The 20109-nt window shown below is 43.6% G+C and overlaps 1 protein-coding gene across 1 annotated transcript in view; it reads right to left on the minus strand.

Moving 5' to 3' along the window:
- Window positions 1-20109, minus strand: part of MAML2 (mastermind like transcriptional coactivator 2) — a 215340-nt gene that overhangs the window by 64569 nt on the left and 130662 nt on the right. The window contains exon 2 of the mRNA XM_055701500.1: window positions 4331-5785. Coding sequence (XP_055557475.1) covers window positions 4331-5785 — 1455 coding nt within the window. The remainder of the gene's footprint in view (window positions 1-4330; window positions 5786-20109) is intronic.

Raw genomic sequence — 20109 nt, forward strand, 5'->3', positions numbered from 1 at the left:
TTTTCTAGGCATTTGAAGAGCTGGTGTAATGGAGGGGGCCTGCAATGGGGGGGTCACCTCAGCAAGCTCCTCACTGTTGTCACATCCCTTGCTGCAATGCTGCGCTGTGGCTCTTCTCCAGCCACAGCAGCCATGCTGTGTCCTTGGGTCGTGGAGCACCTGAAAGGCCACTGGCTACATGCTGGGAAACTCCAGCCCGTCCTGTGGGAGAGCATGAGGCAAGAGGCGCATATGGGACATTCGTGCTTGCAGCAGGTACTGGAGAAGGGACTGCTCCATATTCAGAAGGAAGGGAGACTGGTTGGATTTAAAAGGGAGTCTGTTAAGACCCGGTGAAGAAAATGATCTAAAGCATGCCCCAATTAGGACAAGTAAGGGCAAAAAAAGCCCCAGCTGCAACTCATCACACCACATTCCTGGGTTCTTGGAACAACAGGAAAAAAAAGATAAAAGAAAAAAAGTAGAAGATAATTCCATCCTCAAAGCAATTATAAAGGAACACGGACTAACAAGGCCCTGAGCTCTGCACAAGGGAACACTGTTGTGGGTTGTAACTATATAGGCAACTCTGACGCTTCTAGAGCCATAAAAATAAGGAACACTGGTTGGTTGTGTAAAGTGGGGGCTGAACCTCTCATGATCCCTTGTTAACCTCGCCCCCAATGTCAAGACTAAATAGAGCACATGCCAACATGTAGCAGACAGAGTGGCCTTGCTCCATTAGGGTTCCCATTCTCATGAGCTCAGCCTTCATTTCTCCTCTCCCTTGAGTGAATGAAATTGAATAAAAAAAATTGGAGAAAAAGTCAGCTTGAAATCTTTGAGTTTAATTTGGCTTTAGGTCAAAATCAGAAGGAGATGAATTATATCTTATTTAGTAGATACAGGCTTTTTCTTTTTTTTAATTGTTTTTTGACTTCTTCACTAGTAGACATAGAAGACATAGAAGACTAATGGATCTTATTGAACAAGTCTTAAGGCTATTCAAAAAACTTTGAAAATATGTGTGGAATTTCTTAAGACTAGTTAAAAGCTTCATGTCTTTTGTTCAGAAACCTTAAATCTCGCTTCAGAAACATCTTTCACTGACTGGACTACAATTCTTCACAAGTGGAAAGTTAGGCTTCAAACTCCTGCCCAAGCCCAGCTACAGATTTTCCCCACGTCAGCCCAGGTTCTGTATAAGTATTGCAAACCTAATTAAACTTGTGGAGAATTTGAAGCTTCTAATTATTCCTTAAACAAAGTAAGTATTGAATTTCTAAGAGTTTTTTTCATGCCTGTGCATCTGTTGCATCCTGATAGACAATGGAAAGGTGAATCTTTCCCACAACAATGGAGAATAAAACAGAGAAGCAAGCAAACCCTTCATTCAGATCAACCTTTCAGGAAACCAAGATGATTTCCATCATTTTTATGACTTTTCCCTAGAGGCAAAAGACATCTAATTAGCAAATCCCGCTACAAGTTTGCTCCAATTTGACACAAAGTGAATGTGACAAGCAAAGAAATTATAAGCCTTACATTTCCAGTTAGCCAGCTTGGGTTGATAAAGCCAAGTTCAAATGGTTTTTTTGGATCTTAAAGCTTGGGGAGTAAAAATCCGGATGATGAGCTGGTTCAGCTAAAAATGTGAATTTACTGTGTTCCAGTCAGTGTTATCTGATGGTAATGTCACAGCAGCCCTTTATGAATATGCACTCATATTTCCAGCTACAAAGCATTCCAGCCAGTTCCAAGATGGTCCTTACAGTCCACAATTGTAATGATCTGAGGAGGAGTTGAATGATACCAAGCAGAATCAAACCTTGATTCCTCATGAAGAAATAGGGCATAAGTAAAATAAATATTAATCATGAAGTTAATTAGAAAATGCTGGTAATTAATCATGCATTACTGTTAATGATGTGTAGGAATCCTCAGAGGTAGGAGATAATCCTCCAGGAAAAAAGACCATGCAGCCTAAATGAGGCGACGTCTCCAGTGGGGGACAAATCAGTGGGAGTTGACCCATGAGGTTGCTTTGACCTTTGTTATCTTTATTGGGAGATAATACTAGTGGTGTCTTCTCCCACTCTGATTTAATATTCAGACTGGGCAAGCAGGCCCTGACCAAAGGGTTGGTGGGCCCTTGCAGCTGTGCAGGCAGATGCTAAAGGAGTCCACAGAACTCACAAATCCTACCAGGTGAACGTTATGTTCAAACCATTCCAAAACTGCAATTTATGGAGCAATTGTATTTCTAAGTTTTGTTCCAACAGCTACAGGATACTCTACTGAGAGAGGCTTACTTGAATTTCTGAACTTTGGAACAACTGGTAAGGATCTCCCAAAAAATTCAGTTATCTCTCTAGAGCATAGAAAAAACAGCATTTTTGCTGCAAAAGCCCCACAATCTGTGTCTACAAAGCTTCTAAGCTTCTCAGCTGTGTTGTGGGTCAGGTAGCCATGTCCTGCAGACATAACCATGGACAGTGGTCAGATGACAAGAAACTTTGGAAAGTACTTGCAGAAGTCTATGATGATAGGCAAAACTCCTTGCTTGGTGTAATATCTAAAGTTTGGCTCTCAGCAAAGTTCATTTAGGGCAAGTTTCTTAAGCCAAAAGATCTTGTGGCTTCACAGGTGAGAGATCCCACTACACTCATGATAAATCTTGCAAGTACTACTACAGCCAAGTTGCCAAGTACCATCTTGTTGGCTTGCCTCCCTGAGCAGCCCAACAGGACACAGAGCAAGGAGCTAACATTGCCTCAAGCAAAGTTGCTCTCAGTCTTCTTATTCCTTTCCAGAATGTGACCTTGCATATTTTTTTCAGAAAAATAGTAGTGTTTGCAAAAGTTCTGCCTGTCTCCCCTGTGCTGACAGATTGCTGGAAGCTTCATCATGGCTAAATGAAGGAACTGCTAAAATTCATCTGCCTGCCAGTCTATTAAGAGAATGGGGAAATGCGCCTAAGAGAGCACACAGTGGCCCAAGAAGGAGAGGAAAAGCCAGCAGAGACCTCCCGTAAAACAGTAAAGCTGTGCTTGCTTCCTGCCAATGCTCTTTCTACATCATCTTCCAACAAAGCAACATCTCCCCACCCAAAGCTGCCCATAGGTTTCACCTGATACCTCTTGCTAAGGGATTTTCTGTTGGAAAAAGTCATGGTTAGTTGGCCAGGGAATTTAAAAGAGTTAAAAGGAGAAAGGTGTCCACGCATATAATTTTATTTACTGATTTTTTTCAAAACATCAGACTGTTCACCCAAATAACTCTGCAAAGAAACTCCAGATCTGAATGACTCATGCACAATGCTGCTTCTCTTGGACTTATTGGAAGACTTAGGCTTTCACTTTTCAGTATTTTCTTGTAACTATTTTTCACATCCACAAATGAGCTCCACGTCTATATTGTCATTCCATACCTTCAAATGTGTTGAGCCCAACTCCCAGCAAAACTACTCAGAGTGGCTTAAATGTTCCAAGGTTAAATATGTTTTACTTGTTTCGCACCTGGTTTTCAGTTTCAGGGCTACAGTGAGGTTGCACATTCAAACTCGACTGGCAGGACTGAAACTTGAGATCCTAGTACATGGTGACTTTGCATAGCATAACTGAGCTATAACCACTGATTTTGTCGAAGTACTGTCTCATGATAACACAGTGAGAGCTGGCCATGTGGTATATAATTGTAGACGTATCTGTGGCAACCTTCACCTTCATATCTAAACATGTATTTTATCCACAGAATATTCCCAGAAGTGTACTGAGTGTTTATAAAGCTCACAGATAAGTCTTAGTTTTTCTTTGCCAAACAGATAACAAATGTGCAAACAGTATTTTTGTCATGTCAGTCAAAAAGATATCTAAAACTAGAATTTCCTAACCCTGCCTCCCGAAGGAAAATGATGCATAAAAATTAACATCGTAAAATATATTATCTAAGATAACATAGGAATTCTTTAGAATTTTGCTATTCAAAAAAGCCTAAATTTTTGTAAGCTAGAACTCTTAGATAGGGCTCCAAAATAAGCTTGCATTTGCCCTACCATCTCACCTTTCTGACAAGTATCTACTTAATACATAGCAGTGACATAGTCACTCCACTGCATTAAGAAAAAAGTGTTATGAACATGTCTTTCTCAAATTTCTTATCAATGTGCATCCATGATAGACCTGAAGAGGTGCTAAATGTGCCATCACCTGCTCTGCAGAAGTATGTGCTGATATGGTTATTATCTGCCACCAGTACACATCCCCTGGAGGAATAAGGCCAGGCTGGAAAAGCCTTTTTTACTACTCAGGCCAGAATGATTCTGTAACAAATAAGGAGGAATTTGCCTTACCTGTCTATGCTGCTGAGAGACTGGATACTGCAAACCTGAGATTTGCTGGCTTTGTTGCATTTTCTGAAGCATCATTTTTTGCTGCATTGCGAGGGGTACGTTAGGTGGCCTTTGAAGAGACTGGTTCGGGAGAGGCTGAGCAGGTTGCGGCTGTGGCTGTTGTTGCTGCTGTTGTGGCTGTTGCACAGGGCCTGAACCCTGTGCCTGCTGCGTGTAGTGCAGAAGGGCAGGCTTGTTTTGGGAACCCAAAACTGAAGGCATCTGCTGGTTTGTTTGCTCTGAGTTAAAGTGAAACAAAGGCTTTGTGTTGCCATGGTGCTGCTCTAGTGGTGGCTGAGCACTGTTGATAAAGTTTCTGTTGAGGTCCTGAGGCTTCTGTTGCATGATTAGGTCCATAGGATTGCTCTGGGGAGTGGTTGGTTTATAAACATAGTTGTTCATCCCTTTCGACTGGTTCCCATTCACTGGTACCCCAAGCATTGCTGAGCTTTGTGGGCTGAACTGTTGCTGGCGAAAAGAAGGACTGGGGATTTTCTCTTGCCCAAAGGGTCCAGGGGAAGGTCCTGATGGAGACAGAGTGGACCAGTTGGCTGTCTGGTTCTGCTGCTGCTGTTGCTGCTGAATCAAGGCATGCTGCTGCCGGTTGGCTGCGATCTGTTTGAGCTGCTGTGCATGAGACACCTCCTGCCAGTTAGCCAACGGCCGACTGGATGCAGAAGAAACCTGTGATACCTGTGTTTGACTCTGAGGCACCGAAGGGATGGGTGAAGAGGTGGACATGGCAGTGGTGGCCATAGTGAAAGCTGGACCTGTAGAAGAAGGTCTCATCTGTGGGGAGCCCACAGAAGCCTGATTCATGCTTGGCGCATATTCACTTTTTATCACCATCTTGTCCATCTGCAGAGATCTCACAGGGCCCCTCTGGCTCTGCTGCCCAAGGTCAATGTTGAATGGCTCATCTTGTTTTATTGTGGCATTTATCATATTCTCTAGCTCAAGATCACTCATTGGTGGTACTGATATGTTAGTCAGCTCATTAAAAAGTTCCTGAAGCTCCAGATCCATCATTTGTTCCCACGAGTCTTCCCCATATCTGTTAGGGAACATGTTCTCATGGGATGTCTGGCCATCTAAGTGTTTGCTGCAGGACATCGTTTCTCCTGGCTCTTTCTTTACCTCTTTCAAAGTCATATTAAACATGCCATTCCCACTAGCATGTGTATTGTTTGCTAGGTTGCTGGCCTTTCTTTGTGATCCTTGTCCCACAGACATAGCTCCTGACATTGCCTGGCTTTGGCAATTGTTAACATGTTGTCCGCCTTGTCCCATTGAGATATTATCACCCACTCTTATCCTCTTAATGTCAAGGAAAGAGCTCTCTGAAACACCATTGGGCCTCTTGTTGTTGACAGGTGAAAGATTTACCACCAACTTTCTCTTCAAGGAGCCTTGGAGCTGAAAAAAGCAGAGACCCCAAAAAAATCATTAGATGACAGAAGAAAAAATCTGTAGTCTATCTGCTAGAAGGATCTTGAAAGGCAACTGGCAGGTAAGCGTTGCTTAGTACAGAAAGCTTGTCTGGGCTTTCTCGGTCAACGGAACTACACAGAAATGTAGGAAAACATGCTGTGAGACATCTCCCTGCCACCCCACCCCGTCCTTGTAGCCACCAGCATTTTTTGAGCACTGCTGCCTCCTGTGGAGCCCCTTTGCCCCAAGGGTGTGAGTGGAGGGAGGTGGCCAGAGCTGCAGCTGACAAAGCCTAGGGCATATCTGCACCAGATTTGCTCCCATCTAACTGCACCAGACAGATCTAAAGTATTTTTAGAAAACAGAGACTAATGCGGTCATGAAATCTACCCTTGTGCCTATCCAGTGCTGCAGGATTTCACTCTCGTGATTTTGGTATATGATCCATTTTTGACTGCTGTAGAGTCCAAAGCTCCTAGGACACGTTTTAATGGCACACACAAGATCCAGGCATCCCAGTCTCACACAAGTTTATACTGGCCAGAGATCTGTATAATTAAAGATATTAGCTGTTAACTTCTTCAAAACTGAAACTGAAGCCACCGGAGCAATGTCAGGTTATGTCAGCCAAGGGTCTGGCCCATTGATGTACCACTGGATTTTTTTTCAGAGATGCATATTAATACATTAAGCCCTAATTGTTTATGTCCTGAAACATCTGCTATAAAACATACAGTCCATGCAACACTGCTCTGAGAACTGTAACTGCTTCCTTTTCCTTGAATATTTACCGTGGTATTTTCATCTGCTCCCAAAGCCCTATGGGCCTACCAAAGGAAAAAAGGGTCACAGCTCTGTTCACCTGATCTACATGCATCTGCCAGGGCTATACACACGAACTCCCATCCCACGCACACAAGACATGCATGTAGTTCTACAAGCTGAAAAGTTTGGACTTGGTACATAAGTCCTCAAGTGCAGAAACCCTCAAGTAGAGTTGCTCTGAACGTGGTTCATAAAAGAATAGATCATTTTTAAACAAGCGTAGCTGTCATATCTTTAGCTCTGTACATTAAAGGTGTGCACACTGAGCAGCAGACACGCACACACTCAGCCCTTGCTCAGTCGTCACACACTGTTGGTGTTTCAGCTGTGAGTCGTGTCAAGAAACTCTGCAGGGAAACACGGCTCATCTTTTGCCTTTCTGCACCTGGGCAGAAGTGCATCAGCCTTGGAGGCCAAACACCTGTGTGTGCCAGTGAGAAAACAGCACCCATACAAACTGCGATACCTTGGGAGGCTGCAATGGGCAGAGGTAACACTGAGAACTCTAATTTTGCAGTTAAGTGAGGAAGGATGATTTATGAGATCTTCCAGTCACATTGTTTGTATCATGCTGTTTCATGTACACAAGTCCATAGGCATGTAATACTCTCTTGTGGCCCCTCTTCCCCTCAAATTCAGGCTCACCGATAGGTAAGAGCTCCTCCCAGATAACTCCAGGTGTGGACACTTTTATTCTGGTGTGAATATCAGTGAGTTGCTTAGGAAGAGCTCAACTGATAAACACATACATCCTCCATACCCACCTATCCTTCGAGTGCATCAGCAGGTCCCTGAGTTTAGCCCTTAAAAGTAAAGCTTATAATTTCTCTCTCTGACACCAAAAATCTCACCTAGTATCTCAAGTTAAGTTGCCAGCATAGCTTTTGAATCACAGATTCACGTTTTCATTTCATAAGGACAGACATGTTGGTGCCTAGTTATACAAGTCCATAGACCTTGTGCCTTCAAAAGTAACTAATTGTTATTAGGTATTCCTCTGGGCAGAGAGTTCTAGGTGGTCACCTGCAAAAAGCACAGACTGTCTTTGGTTAACATGTTCCTTCTGACACATGAGTCACGGTACTTTCCTTTAAAAAAAAAATAAATGTTAAGCTGCATTTCCTTTTACTATCAGTCCTTTTGCTGTCAGTGTGTTTATTAAAATCATTCCCTGTCCCCAAATTCATCTTCCTGGGAAATGGGGAAACCCCCAGGTCATCAGAATACATGACTTGGCAGCATGTTTTGCTTTCAGATGTGCTGCTGACAGAAAGGCTGAACAGATAATGAATAATATATCCTCTGCACACATATATGCTTTATGCGGTTAATATGCATTTCTGAGTTAATTTTGCTTTTGCTTGACATTTTAAAGCAGAGGGAACTGTTTAAAATGCCTTCACATTTTCAAAGCACCTGCACCAGGTTTTCTGATACGAGTAAAAATGCAGGTGTTACACTGCGCTGCGCATGGCAGCTGCTTTTCTTCTGTGTTTGAACTAGCTGCAGGGTGGTAGGGACAGCTGCAGCTGCAGCTGGTAGGGATGAGCTGTGAAGTGGTTTTTCCTGGTGACACGCACAAGTCAGCAGCAGAGCCAGGGAGAGCAACACGATCTCCAGACACATCCCTTAACCAAGCGCTCCCTCCCTCAACATGGGCTGCAGGTCTCCTGGTTTCATGATATCTCTGCTGCTGAAGAGCCCACCAAAAAGGGCACTATACGTTTCTAAAGAAGAAGTAACAAGTGCTGGCTTATCACATGTCCCCAAAACCTTGCAGACACTGCCCTCTGAATGCTGGCAACACCTTGGTCAATAGATGTCCCCACCTTAAAGCAGAAATGAAAGTGAGCGAGGCTGTGAAGGTACAGGGGATTCTCAGGTGACTTCACTGAGGCGGCTGGAAAGGTCCTGATTTCACACACCCCCTGAGTTCAGGATGTGGAGGGCAAGGGCATGGGAAGGATGTGAGCAGCCCCCAGGGATGAAGCCTGCTCTCCCTCCTTGCACTGAGCTGTTACCAGTTCTGTGTCAGGGTGGTCTGAGGGGGACAGGTCTGTGTTTGTTCGGCGAGACAAGCAGTGTCTATCACAAGCCTCTCTGTCTTCCTATTTCATGTGAACACTGCCTTCCACAGGACACAGCCACCCCAGCATTACACCTGATTTGGTTTTAGAAGGGAGCAGATCAGGGTTTGATCACTCAAATCTTTGCAGTTTTCTCATTTTTCAACTACTGATTGAAAGTCAGTACTTGAGCTCATTTTCCCCAAGCAAAGCACAGACTCCTCAGAGGGTAAAAAAAAAAGAGCGTGCCAGATTTCAAGCTCCATCTCTTCCAATTTGCAAGCCAGGATTGATTTGGGTCAGTAAACGTTAAGCAAAAGTTCCTATAACACACAGGCACATTCCTCTGATCAAATGGGCTCGCAATTATGCATCTCAAACTGCTTGATCTGCGTAATACTGAAAAGCTCTGTGATGGGAAACAAGTGACATGACAGTAAGCGGAGAGGAGGAAGCCCTCTGTGCAAGCTCCATCCCTCAGGTGGGTGGGCAGCACCGTATGAAGCATCAAAGAGGCCATGCATTTCCTGGCAGCCTGTGTTATTGTCAGACCTTTTGCTAAACAGTCTCTGGTGAGTCAGCATGCTTTCACACTCATACAGCGAGGCAGTGCTGGACGCGTTGATTTTCTGAAGTTAAAACTGCACGGGGTAGGCCTCTGGAGGTCACGCTTGCAAGGTAGCGCAGTGCTGTTACTGGCCAAACTGCAGCGATGTTAAAAGTGGAGGGCAAAACTCTAGAGATGACTTGGTCTAAACGACCCAGCTCGACACAACGTCCTATGCAGAGGGACAATTAATTTCTATTTAAAACTTATTCTCTGTCTTAAAAGGGATTTAAGAGAGGCAGCTTCTTCTCTAATGCTCCCTGACACCAGGCCAAACCATCAGGAGTTCCACCAAGCTAATAATTAGGGCTCATCATAACCTGCTATCAAATAATTCCTCTTTTTGAAAAGAAAAAAAAAAAAAAAGTTTTTTACTTCACCTTTCTTCTGGTTGAAATTTTTTACTAAATGTGAATCTAGAGGATTTTGCTGAAAACTGATTATTCAGTTTTTTTCAGAAAATGGAAACAAAAACTTCTTTGGTGCAAAAGCACAATTTGTCAGTAAGAAATTCTAGAGATTGTTTTCTCCAAAATATCCATATTTAACAGTATTTTTGTCACATTTTTGATCTATTTCTGACATTACCCTTGTGCATTCACCTTATATTCCTTTCCACAAGGACTGTCCAATATGGACAAGAAAAGAATTTGTCTGTGGCAGCAGGAAATCATAAGGACTATCTGGTTTCACTTTCACTGAAAGTCTTATTTTCTGTGCACTTCATTCATGCAGCTTCTTCAGTTGGACGTCCTTTAGAATTTGCTTTTTACTTCATTTAACAATGTGTAGGAGCACAGTGCTTGACAGAAGCCCTAGGTAAACTAGGCAGCAGCCTTGAGTTCCACAGCTCTCGGGACAAGTAAAACACAGCCTGTCCCTCTGACTTGCCCAAGGATCTCCATAGTGCCTGCAGATCTCAAAAAAAATTCATTTCTCAGCACAGCCCATCCTTGTGCTTGTACAGAGATGTTAGTAACACATTTGACTGTTATCTCAAAATATTTATAGCTAGACACTTAAGACTGGACCAAAACACCAAAATGTTCCAAGCAAGCTACAGAGAAAATATCAGTGTGACAGTTTTAAGTCTCCACACATCCTTATTAGCTAAAGACATAAAAAGAAGATCTACCACCTTTACTCTCCCACCTCTCACATTTTCCTACTAAGGTTTGAAGCTTTCTTAGCCTGTGTGGAGGAACAATGGGGACGAAACTCGTAAGGTATTGCTAACTTAAACCCCAAGTGATTATCACACATTGTGAAGCAGGCAGCATGGCAGCATTAGCGATTCATGAGGAGTGATACTCCTGATGTTAAAAAAGCAGCTTTGGATTTTATGCTTTTAATATAGAAGCAGCAGACAAATCCACTTTAAAAGGTCCCTTTTGGACTTCCTAGACTTTCTCACAATAAGTGCTGACTGTATCTATGGCTGCACTGTAAACAAAATCTTTCATGTATCTGGGGAGGCGAAGGGGTAAAGGAATTACATGAAAAATACAGAAAATATTCAAACAATGGAAGCGGCCAAAAACCAACAGAGAGCTCATTCCGAAGGAGGAAAACATGCTGAATGCTACTTCTTATTTATGCTGTGAAAGCACCTTTGCATCCCAGGGCTGGATCCAGCAAGCCACCCCTGGGAGTTAGGGACTGATCCTGCATGACAGCAGCTCTCATTTTTGAAACAGTGGTTTGCAGTGTTTGCTGCCAGCCTTCTGCAGTGCCACCTCCTGCAGTGTCCAGAGCTCAGCCAAGCTGAGGAGCACCCTTCCAGGCAGGGGTTTGGGTTTGCCAGTGCAAAGCCTCCCTGTTGCAGGCATCTTCCCAGCATACAGGAAGACCAGGCATTCCTCTCCTTGTTTTCTCACCTCTTTGGCCAGGCATGATGGTCATGGTGACTCACACCATGGCCAGCTGCAGAGCCACTGAGGTGTCCCAGGCTGTCACAAGGATGAGGAAGGGCCACTGCCCTGAGCTTCCACCTCCAGGGCCATCACAGGTCCTTAACACCATGATCACACATGCACCCTCATGGTCCATTTCTGGTTACAGTCGTACTTTTTAGCAGCAGGCAAAAGGGCTCCCATTACTGCTGGTTTTACACATCTCCTGAAATCCAGCGGCTCTGGCTGTTCCCATTCTTTCCCACACCTAGGGCATCAGGTTCACCCTGATGTCTCTCCTGAATATCTCAATAGCATGGTCCTCTTCTGAGCACCCCTCCCCAGCCCCTCCACTCTGCACTTCCTCTGCACAGCAAGAGGATATTTATTTTTAATCTTTTGTCTTAATTTGCAACTTCTACCTGACATGGCTGAGAATGCAAGCGTGACAGTTGCCTTCAGAGAGATTTTAGCACTCCAGGTTCAGAAAGTCCAATCTGCTGGATGATGCTGATCTGGGAAACAACATTAATTTTTCATACAGGACTGAGTGACAGAGCGGAGGCCCTGGGCGCACCGCACAGCAGGGAGCAGCGCTGGGAGCTGCTGTGTCCTCACAGCACCGGGGCTGGGTCAAGGGGGTACCTCGGCTGCAAAGAGCTGTGCAATAGTAGCAGATGCCATTTCCCACTGCAGCCTGTTTAAACAGGCTCAGCTCCTGGTGCCTCCTGCTGCCTGCTCTGTGTCAGCAGGAAGGGGACCAACAGCTCTCTGAGCAGCGAGGAGGAGGAGGAGGAGGTGTAGGTGCCTTCAGCCCCACACGGTCAGTAAGCACAGCAGCCCAAGCCAGCGCACCTCCACTCTGTCTCGCTCCTCTCTCATTTAGCTGATCACCTCCCAAGACCTCTCCGATCACAAGGAGCAAGGTTTGCTGTCGTAAGAGTTTTGCTCTACACATCCCAAACCTTCCCGTGGCCCATCCCTGTCTTTCTGATCAGCAATTTGGAAAGATGCTTGGTGTCTATACAAGGCCTCTTGTACTGGTGTCCTAGCTCTAGCTGATCCTTAAGCATAAGCACCACTGTCAATAATAATGCTGACTGAGATTTAACATGTTTTTCTCCCTGTTTACTGTAATAAATGTCACTAAAAGAGAATTTATAGTAACAAATAAGGATGTTCCTTGGCTGAAAAGTATCCACTTAATTCTCATTAGCTGGTAACAAGGCTGGAATAGTAATCAGTACGTTAGAAATCCCACAATTTACCTTCACTTATGGAAAAATTACATATCTTGCCAACTGAACATACCAACCTAAAAATGCATCCATATTATTCACAGTGTACTGCCTAGAAATATAACATCAGGGCTTTGGTCCAAGTTGCTGAAGCACAATAATTATATTTTTAATGCAGATTTTACATCTGATGGATTATAAAATATCATGTCTAGCCACAGTCTTTTAGAAGAACAGGAACACAGAGAAACAATAGCACTTTAACTAGGTCAAGATTGCTAATCAGAATGTAACAGTCATTACTGTATGCAAAACAAATAGGCATGAAAGATCTGTATTTCTCATCCTGCAAGCTGTGTATTTGTCTTCTGCAGAAGTATTTTCTGTTCTTTTTTTCTTTTTTTTTAAGATCCTTTTCAACCATGAATAAATTAACAATCACTTTATGTGAAATCTACAGAAATTTATGTCAACATTTATTACCATGAAATGTGGAACAAAGCATAATGCAACCTGAGCTTTGGGAAATGCGAGTGCTTAACTGATCCTATCCTGATGAGAAGGAAATATCAAATGCATTATAAATGTTGACAGGATGATCAGGCATGTAAAAGAGGTCATCCAACACCACCCTCCACATTGTTTACCAGTTTCGTAAGTCAGCTTAAGGTATTAAAAACACATACTATCTTGCATTGGAAGCTCCTAATCCTTAAAAATGTGGCTGTCGTTATTTGATTTGCCTTTTAGAGATCAATAGCGTAGCAGATTTCACCTAAGGAAAGGCTGCTGAGAGCAGTCTGGTCCTGGGTTTCTGTCTAGCATCGCTTCCAAACTAGCTGTGAAAAGGCTTTATAGCTTCATTAGAGCACATACCCATGCCCACACAGGGGCTTTTATTACCTGTCTAAGCACCTGTCTCCTCTGCAACACTCTGTATCAAAAGTTCAATCAATGGAGGAAGACAGCAGCCATCCATCCAGCCTTGGAAAATAAGGAAATATTTAGACTGTTTCTCTCTTCCTGCAAATTAATGCATCACACAGGACACTCATGCCAACTGTTTGGCCTTGAGGTCTTCTGCAGGGTAAGTTACAGTTCACAAGAGATACAGTCATCACTTGTCAATTTGAAAAAAAAAAAAGATCCCTTCAGCATATTACTCAGTCTGCTTCCAGCATCAGACTCCATCAACGAGGAGGACAAGGAGGGCCTACTTCAATGAGAACTGTCTTCCATCACTGCATCAACAAAGACTCTCCATGAGCAAAATGGCTTCTTATTAGGAGGAAGGAATACTGATCCTCTGCCAAAAACTTCCATGGAAAAGTGATATTTAGAATCAAATCCAGGCCTGTGGTAAAAGAATGTCTCTAACAGGGTTGCTGCACTTGTTTGATGGCTGGGTTTGACCTGTATTAGCATCTTCCCCCCGCCTCTCCCCATCACGCATGCTCACCCCATTAAGAAGGGGTGAAAAGAAGGGTAAGAAGGGGTAAACCTTCAGCTTAAACATGCAGTGTCAGGACAGGCCAAGTGCACCCCACCAAGAGTTCGTCCTATAGGAGCAGAACAGGCAAAAGTTTAGTGGGTTTTGGAGTCGAGTAACAACAATGATTTAAGAGCTTTGAAGATACTCCTATGAAGAGAATGGACAATAGAAGGGAGAAATAAAGAGAAAATTATGAAAGTTTATACAATGAGACTAACAGGAAAACCGCAGATCAGGAGAGTACTTAGCAAACTTGAATGGCAGTAAATTCATCTCAGTGAAATGATACTTCTCCTTCCAATGTGGATAGTGTTTGAGGAACTACAGGACACATCCAGAGCTCAGCAAGATCTACAGAGGGACTAAGCATTTATTTGGAAATGGGAAGATGCTGACTTATGAAAGGTGATGATAAAACATTATAGAGGGAATGTGAAATATTAAACATCAAGCTTCAAGCCAGTCTATGGTTCACGGGGACAGGCTATAGGTGTCAGCGGGCAGGGGAGAAAGCAGTAAGGGTGAGGAAAGGTGGGTTTTGCAGGCTTATCAGGATGATCCTGTGTCTTCCCCTGATATATTTGTCATTGTTATCGCTGAGATGCTGCCAGGGTTTAGAAAGGACACGTCTGGCCAAGTTTCACAACTCCTGCACTTCCAACACTGTAGAAGTCTGGAAGAAAACTGTAAAAATTGGAGTCATTTGACCAGTACCTAAACATTTGCTACTAACTGTACTCCTGAGTTTCAGTTTTTGCCTGAAAACACAGGCAGAATGACAGAACAAGAACAAATAGTAAAAATTGGTCTGATACAATTGGAAGATCATCAGCAGGTACAGGAACGCTAAATGTCTTGTTGTCTTAGACTAGCACACGTTGCTGTTCAGTGATTTTTCCCTATTTGGTCTTTCTTTGAGTACCATCTTGATGATATTTTATGAAAAGGTTGAAAGAATCCAAGCCCAAGAAAATGGACCAAGAATAGAAAGGTTTGTAAACAAGTAACCACCCAGGAAAGAGGGCTCCAGGAGCTGGAAAAGGTCGGTGTAGATAGAGGGGATCAGGAGCAGTTCAGGGTAAGAACAAGACCTCTACAAGATAAAAAAAAACCCAACCATTCAGGTACTGAAGAGCTTACAAGATCATGCTTAAAAGGAATGTCAGAAATTACAAGCAGAGTGGAGAGGATGAGTGGAAGATGTTTGCACAAGTAGACAAGGCAAATGCATGGGGACATCTCTGAAGGAAGTGAGAGTAAGTTTTCTGGTTTTCTTTTCTCTCTGGTTAGCAAAGAGAATATTTGATAGTACATATGATCTAGTAGCAAAAGCTTGGCTTTTGCAAAAAGATTTGCTTTGGTAAAAGGAGTTGACATTGCCATAGGGTTTGTGTGTCTCAAGAGCTGTTGATTCTGTACCAGATGCCATCATCACATGGCTTAAAATGTGACAGTAGTCATTGAATAGGTAGGAAGAGTACGTGAAGACCAAATCTGGTGCAGAAAAGGGATAAAAGAGGGAAATAAAACATGAGAGCTATGCCTTGGCCTGTTTGTGGGAGATGGGCTCAATGGCAGTGCCCTCAGCAACCCTCAGATGGACTGAGGAAAGGCTCAAAGAGACAGCACCACAGCAGGACTTGCAAAAAAATGAGGTGACACAGTCTGCACACGGTAGCCCTTCAGCTCCTTTGTCCTGCCCCTCTGAGGCAAAGCCCTGCTGCTGAGCACGCACCGTGCTTTGTGGCCCACTGCAGACGCTCACGTCTCTGCAGCCATCCAGTCTCCTAGGAGCCTTTGTAGTGACTGACTTTATCCCGACTACAGCTTTCTTCAAGGAATTGTTGGCCCTAGACGCATCATTAAGTCCCATGAGACACAGTGGGATGCTAAGCAGCTGATGTAGATACTCCTGGGAGTTCTGGACAGGAGGCCATTCCCACCAGCTACGCATTACATCTCCTGTGGTGGCAAACCACAGAGGGTCACCACAAAACTTTCAGGTGTTTTTTTAGGCCACTATGATAGTTTTCAGTGAATGGGACAGAAGTGGATTTATTACAACTGATGTTTCCTATATGCCATATTTCCGATGTGCACCAATCACTTGAGTGAATTCATGCAAATAGAAACAGCACTGGAAAATGAGCAGTTCTAGGCCTTTCAAGGATAACAGCCACTCTCAAAGTTCTGTTTTCCTCCACAGCAGCCTTAAGCTTGTTTCTAGAGCCAATTGCGATCACTGACTTTGAAAATTCAAAATGAGAAAAATTCCCTGTCTGGCAATGACTGAGTGGAATAGCATCATCCTGACACAACACACTGTGACGAGGGACACACTCCTGCAAGGCTGGACACAGGTACCACAGCCATCACAAGAAACAGTGTTTATTTGGCTACACAGTAAAAATGGCTCAGCCAAGGACTCTAAGGATCCCTCAACCACAACCAAGCTTTGCTGCATCACTTTTGTAGCCTACATGTCGATGATGCATGAGGTATGGCCAGAAGCAAAACTGTTCAGCTTCTCTGCTGACTTGGATAACGAGTCCAGGCACTTAGAATTAAGTCCCCACCAAGAGTCATGCAGTGGAAGCCCTCTGCAGCTATATAGCTCCATAGCTGGGTCTCTTAAATTCAATCTCTGCAGACCCTTAAGACAGTAGAAAGAGTTTATTTGCTACTTGTCCATTTACCATGTTATTCACAGGAAGAAAACAAAAGTATTGTGGCAAGGGTCTTGGTGGAGAGTTCCTTAGAAGAACTTTAGGATCATAAAATGACTTAGCTATGAAGGAACCTCTGGACATTATGTGGTCCAGGCCCTGCTGAAAGCAGAGCTACCTTCAAAGTTACATCATGTTGCTCAGGACATTGTCCAGGCAAGTGCTGAACACATCCAAGGATGAAGACTCCACAATCTCTCGAGGACTCATTCCAGCTCCCCCTTTTTTCCTTTGTGTCTAGTTAGCAACTTGTGTTCCTCTCATCCTTTTGTTGTTCACTTCTAAGACAGATCTGGTACGTAACTGGAAAACTTTGAATGTAGAGTGAATGAAGAAAATGTATAAAGTTGATTTGTCTTTAAGTCAACGATATATATGATAAGGGAGGAGCAGGAGATGGAAGCCATAAATGACAATGCACTTGAGAAATGACAGTCTCAGTTTCTATGCAGATTCCTTCAGGGAAAGCATCATATCAGTAGGTTTAAATGACTTGAACAATCAAAAAGTTGACCGAGCAAACTGATCCTGCATCAAATGAATCCAAGTTGCTAAATGATGCTTTTCCTTAAGCCCAATCTAACATCCATTGAGATATCCCAGTCTGTAAATGGTCTTTGCTAGACTCTGTTTCTCTCTCCTTGATTATAAGGTTCCATGACAAGGACTTTATCTCTATATATTTTTCTGAAAAATACCCTTCATGCATTTAGACACTGTCAAACACATTAATAACGAGCCCTGTTTTCCAGCTACATTCCAAAAGACACTGATGCACATTCAGCGCCTCTGAAAAGCAGACATCTATTTAGGTGTCAAAATATGGATCCCAATATACTTTAGAAAATAATAGACTGGATAAAATATAATTTTCCATTTCGATAACTAGTGTGAAACTTTTCACCTTTGCAGCACCAGTTAATGGTGACAACAAATCATTACAGTCAAAGACCTACAGAGCAGACTGCTATATAGGGAACTCTGGAAGCAGCAGACTGGTTCATAGTGGACAAAAGACCACATAATTCTTGGTGCTAATCAGTTCCTTTTACCCTTTGTATGCTCCCCTTTCTTTTATGAGCCTTAGCTGAGAAGCTCTATGTCTAATGGGCTCAGAGGGCACTCACCAACTTTCCACTCTCAGAAAGACCGACCGCAAACTCAGGGTTATCAAAGCACTTCAGTGAAACTTTGCTTGCATATAACCTAGACTAGACTTGCTTTGGTAGGTAGATATTTATTCTTATTTATGTTCTGGGAATACACATTTTATAGCCTATTAAAATATCTGCAAAAATTCAAAGACATCCCTGTCTAGTAAAGAAGTCTTACTTTGTCTGCACACAGAATTCTGTAGATGGTGGCCTCTACTCAGGAGAAGCCTTTGGAAAAGCAGGCCATGAAGTCTTGCTTGGGACATGGACCAAATCTGAGCAGTCTCCAGGGCAGTTATTGCTCTGGCAGGCACAGATGAGTTAAGTCTTTAGGTCATCGACCAGGCACTTTTCACATGCTCTTTAAAAAACAGAGGTGGGAAGCATTTTGCCATGTTCCCCAAGTGGAATTCAAATTCCAGGCACCCCTTATAAGTTGATATTTGTCTGCATACATTGTGAATCTGTGCTGAAGATCGATGCAACAGTGAGCCAAAATCTCTGTTGCTGTAAACAGATGCAGCTACACTGACCTGTATCAGTGTTTTATGAAGAACCAGCCCTGGAGCCTGAAGTCTGGATTATGAACCAGCACTTACTGGAAGTGCGGATTGCAGCAGGAACTTTTGTTGGATGTCTATTGCAACAGACTCCTTGCTTCTTTTTAAAGTGCCTCTAGTGTTGCAGGCTTTTACTAAGGGAATACAATGAAGCTGGCAGGAAAGCAACAGCTCTTCACCATCTCAGAAGAGCAAAAAAAACCCAGCAGTCCTTAAGGATACAGCACTGCTAGGTAACTGGGACAATGAATTAACAAGGGCTGACTTTTCCCTCCCTCTGTTTTCAAGGATAGTAACAAAATCTGGCAGGCTGAAAAGCCCCTGCTCAGAGGAGAGAGACAAAGAGGCAGGGCTGAAATTCATCGTGTCAGTTGAAAAAGGCAGAGTTTTGCATTTACACAATATGCCCATTCTTGTTCTCCTTGACTCATGGAAAAATATTGAACATCGGACAAGAATGTAGGAATGTGTCTGGTGTCTGATCTCCACAAAAATCTAAACGCCGTTTGCATTCACGTAAGAAATATAGAGTGGCTGTCCAGGCTCCCTTGATCTGTTAAGAAAATAACAGTAGTGATAGCAATATCGTTGTAATAACAGCCATAATATAATTTTTAAAACTGGCTGTGTAACTAGTACAAATAAAGCATGAATCCAGGCGCTTCTAGCCCTTAATCCCAAACACGGCTCAGCAGAGCTTTCTAGACCATTTGCCTGTCACAAGCATCGCAAAGGCTTCTTTCCACCAACTGCATCTGAAGCCACTGTTTGTTTTCCCGGATAGCAGAGGTTAAAGCTTTTTATTGCTTTTTTGACTTTAGATGCCATAATAGTTGCAAGTGCCTATATTACCATCTATGGCAGACAGTCAGCATGTCTGCCAACTGTCAGGCAGCCTATTCATCTCCAGTTGCCTTTTGCCTACTTTCTGCAGCTGAAGAATTTCCCTCCACTTGATTTCATGTGCTGCAGTCCTGTTCCTGCTGACGTTTCCACTGCTTGTTTTTAAACATAGCCTGGCTTCAAGCCGGGGGGGCATGGGGGCCCACAGCCCCAAAGAAGCTGTGGCTCCTATCTTGTGTGCAGCTTGCCAGCCAGCCAGCTATTGCTCTGGGTCTAGGCATCATCATATAGCTGGCAGTATCTGACTGGGGCTTGCTGGATAAACCCACTCATTGACTGGAGGAAGAGGCAAGCAATGGGGTCACCATGGCCCGCCCTGATGTGCTACACTAGGATGTCCCAAAACAACCTCCTCCTGCTTGTCCCATGGCAGAGCTGTGGAACCTGGCTACTCATCCTCTTCCTAAAAGTCCTCTTCTTTCCCCAATTCTTCTCACCCATCCAAGGCATGTGGTCTGTGTGGTGAGGATATCGGTACACGTCATGTTTGGTCACTCCTGACCCAGGTGTTCCTGGAAATCCCCTCAAGTACCTGCCAGCATCCTTAGGGAACCAGCATACCTCTAAAACATCCAATCTTGTGGTATTTCACCATTTTACCGAGGCCTGCTTAGCAAGTAAGCCTGTGTGGGAAGGTAGGATGGGCAGGTCCCCAGGCCATAAAGTCCAGACCCTACAATCACAGCCCTATGCTGTATCACCTTTTGCCCAAACAAATCGTGCTCTTCTTTAAGAGGCTCCCTGAAATGAAGAGAGGCAATGCTGATATCTGCTGGTCTCTTTTTGCTCCCCAGTACCTTAATGATCTGAAAACCTGCAGACCTGCCTGTTCCTGACCCACGGCGT

This window comes from Falco cherrug, chromosome 2, assembly GCF_023634085.1.
Source record: "Falco cherrug isolate bFalChe1 chromosome 2, bFalChe1.pri, whole genome shotgun sequence".
Taxonomy (NCBI): Eukaryota; Metazoa; Chordata; class Aves; order Falconiformes; family Falconidae; genus Falco; species Falco cherrug.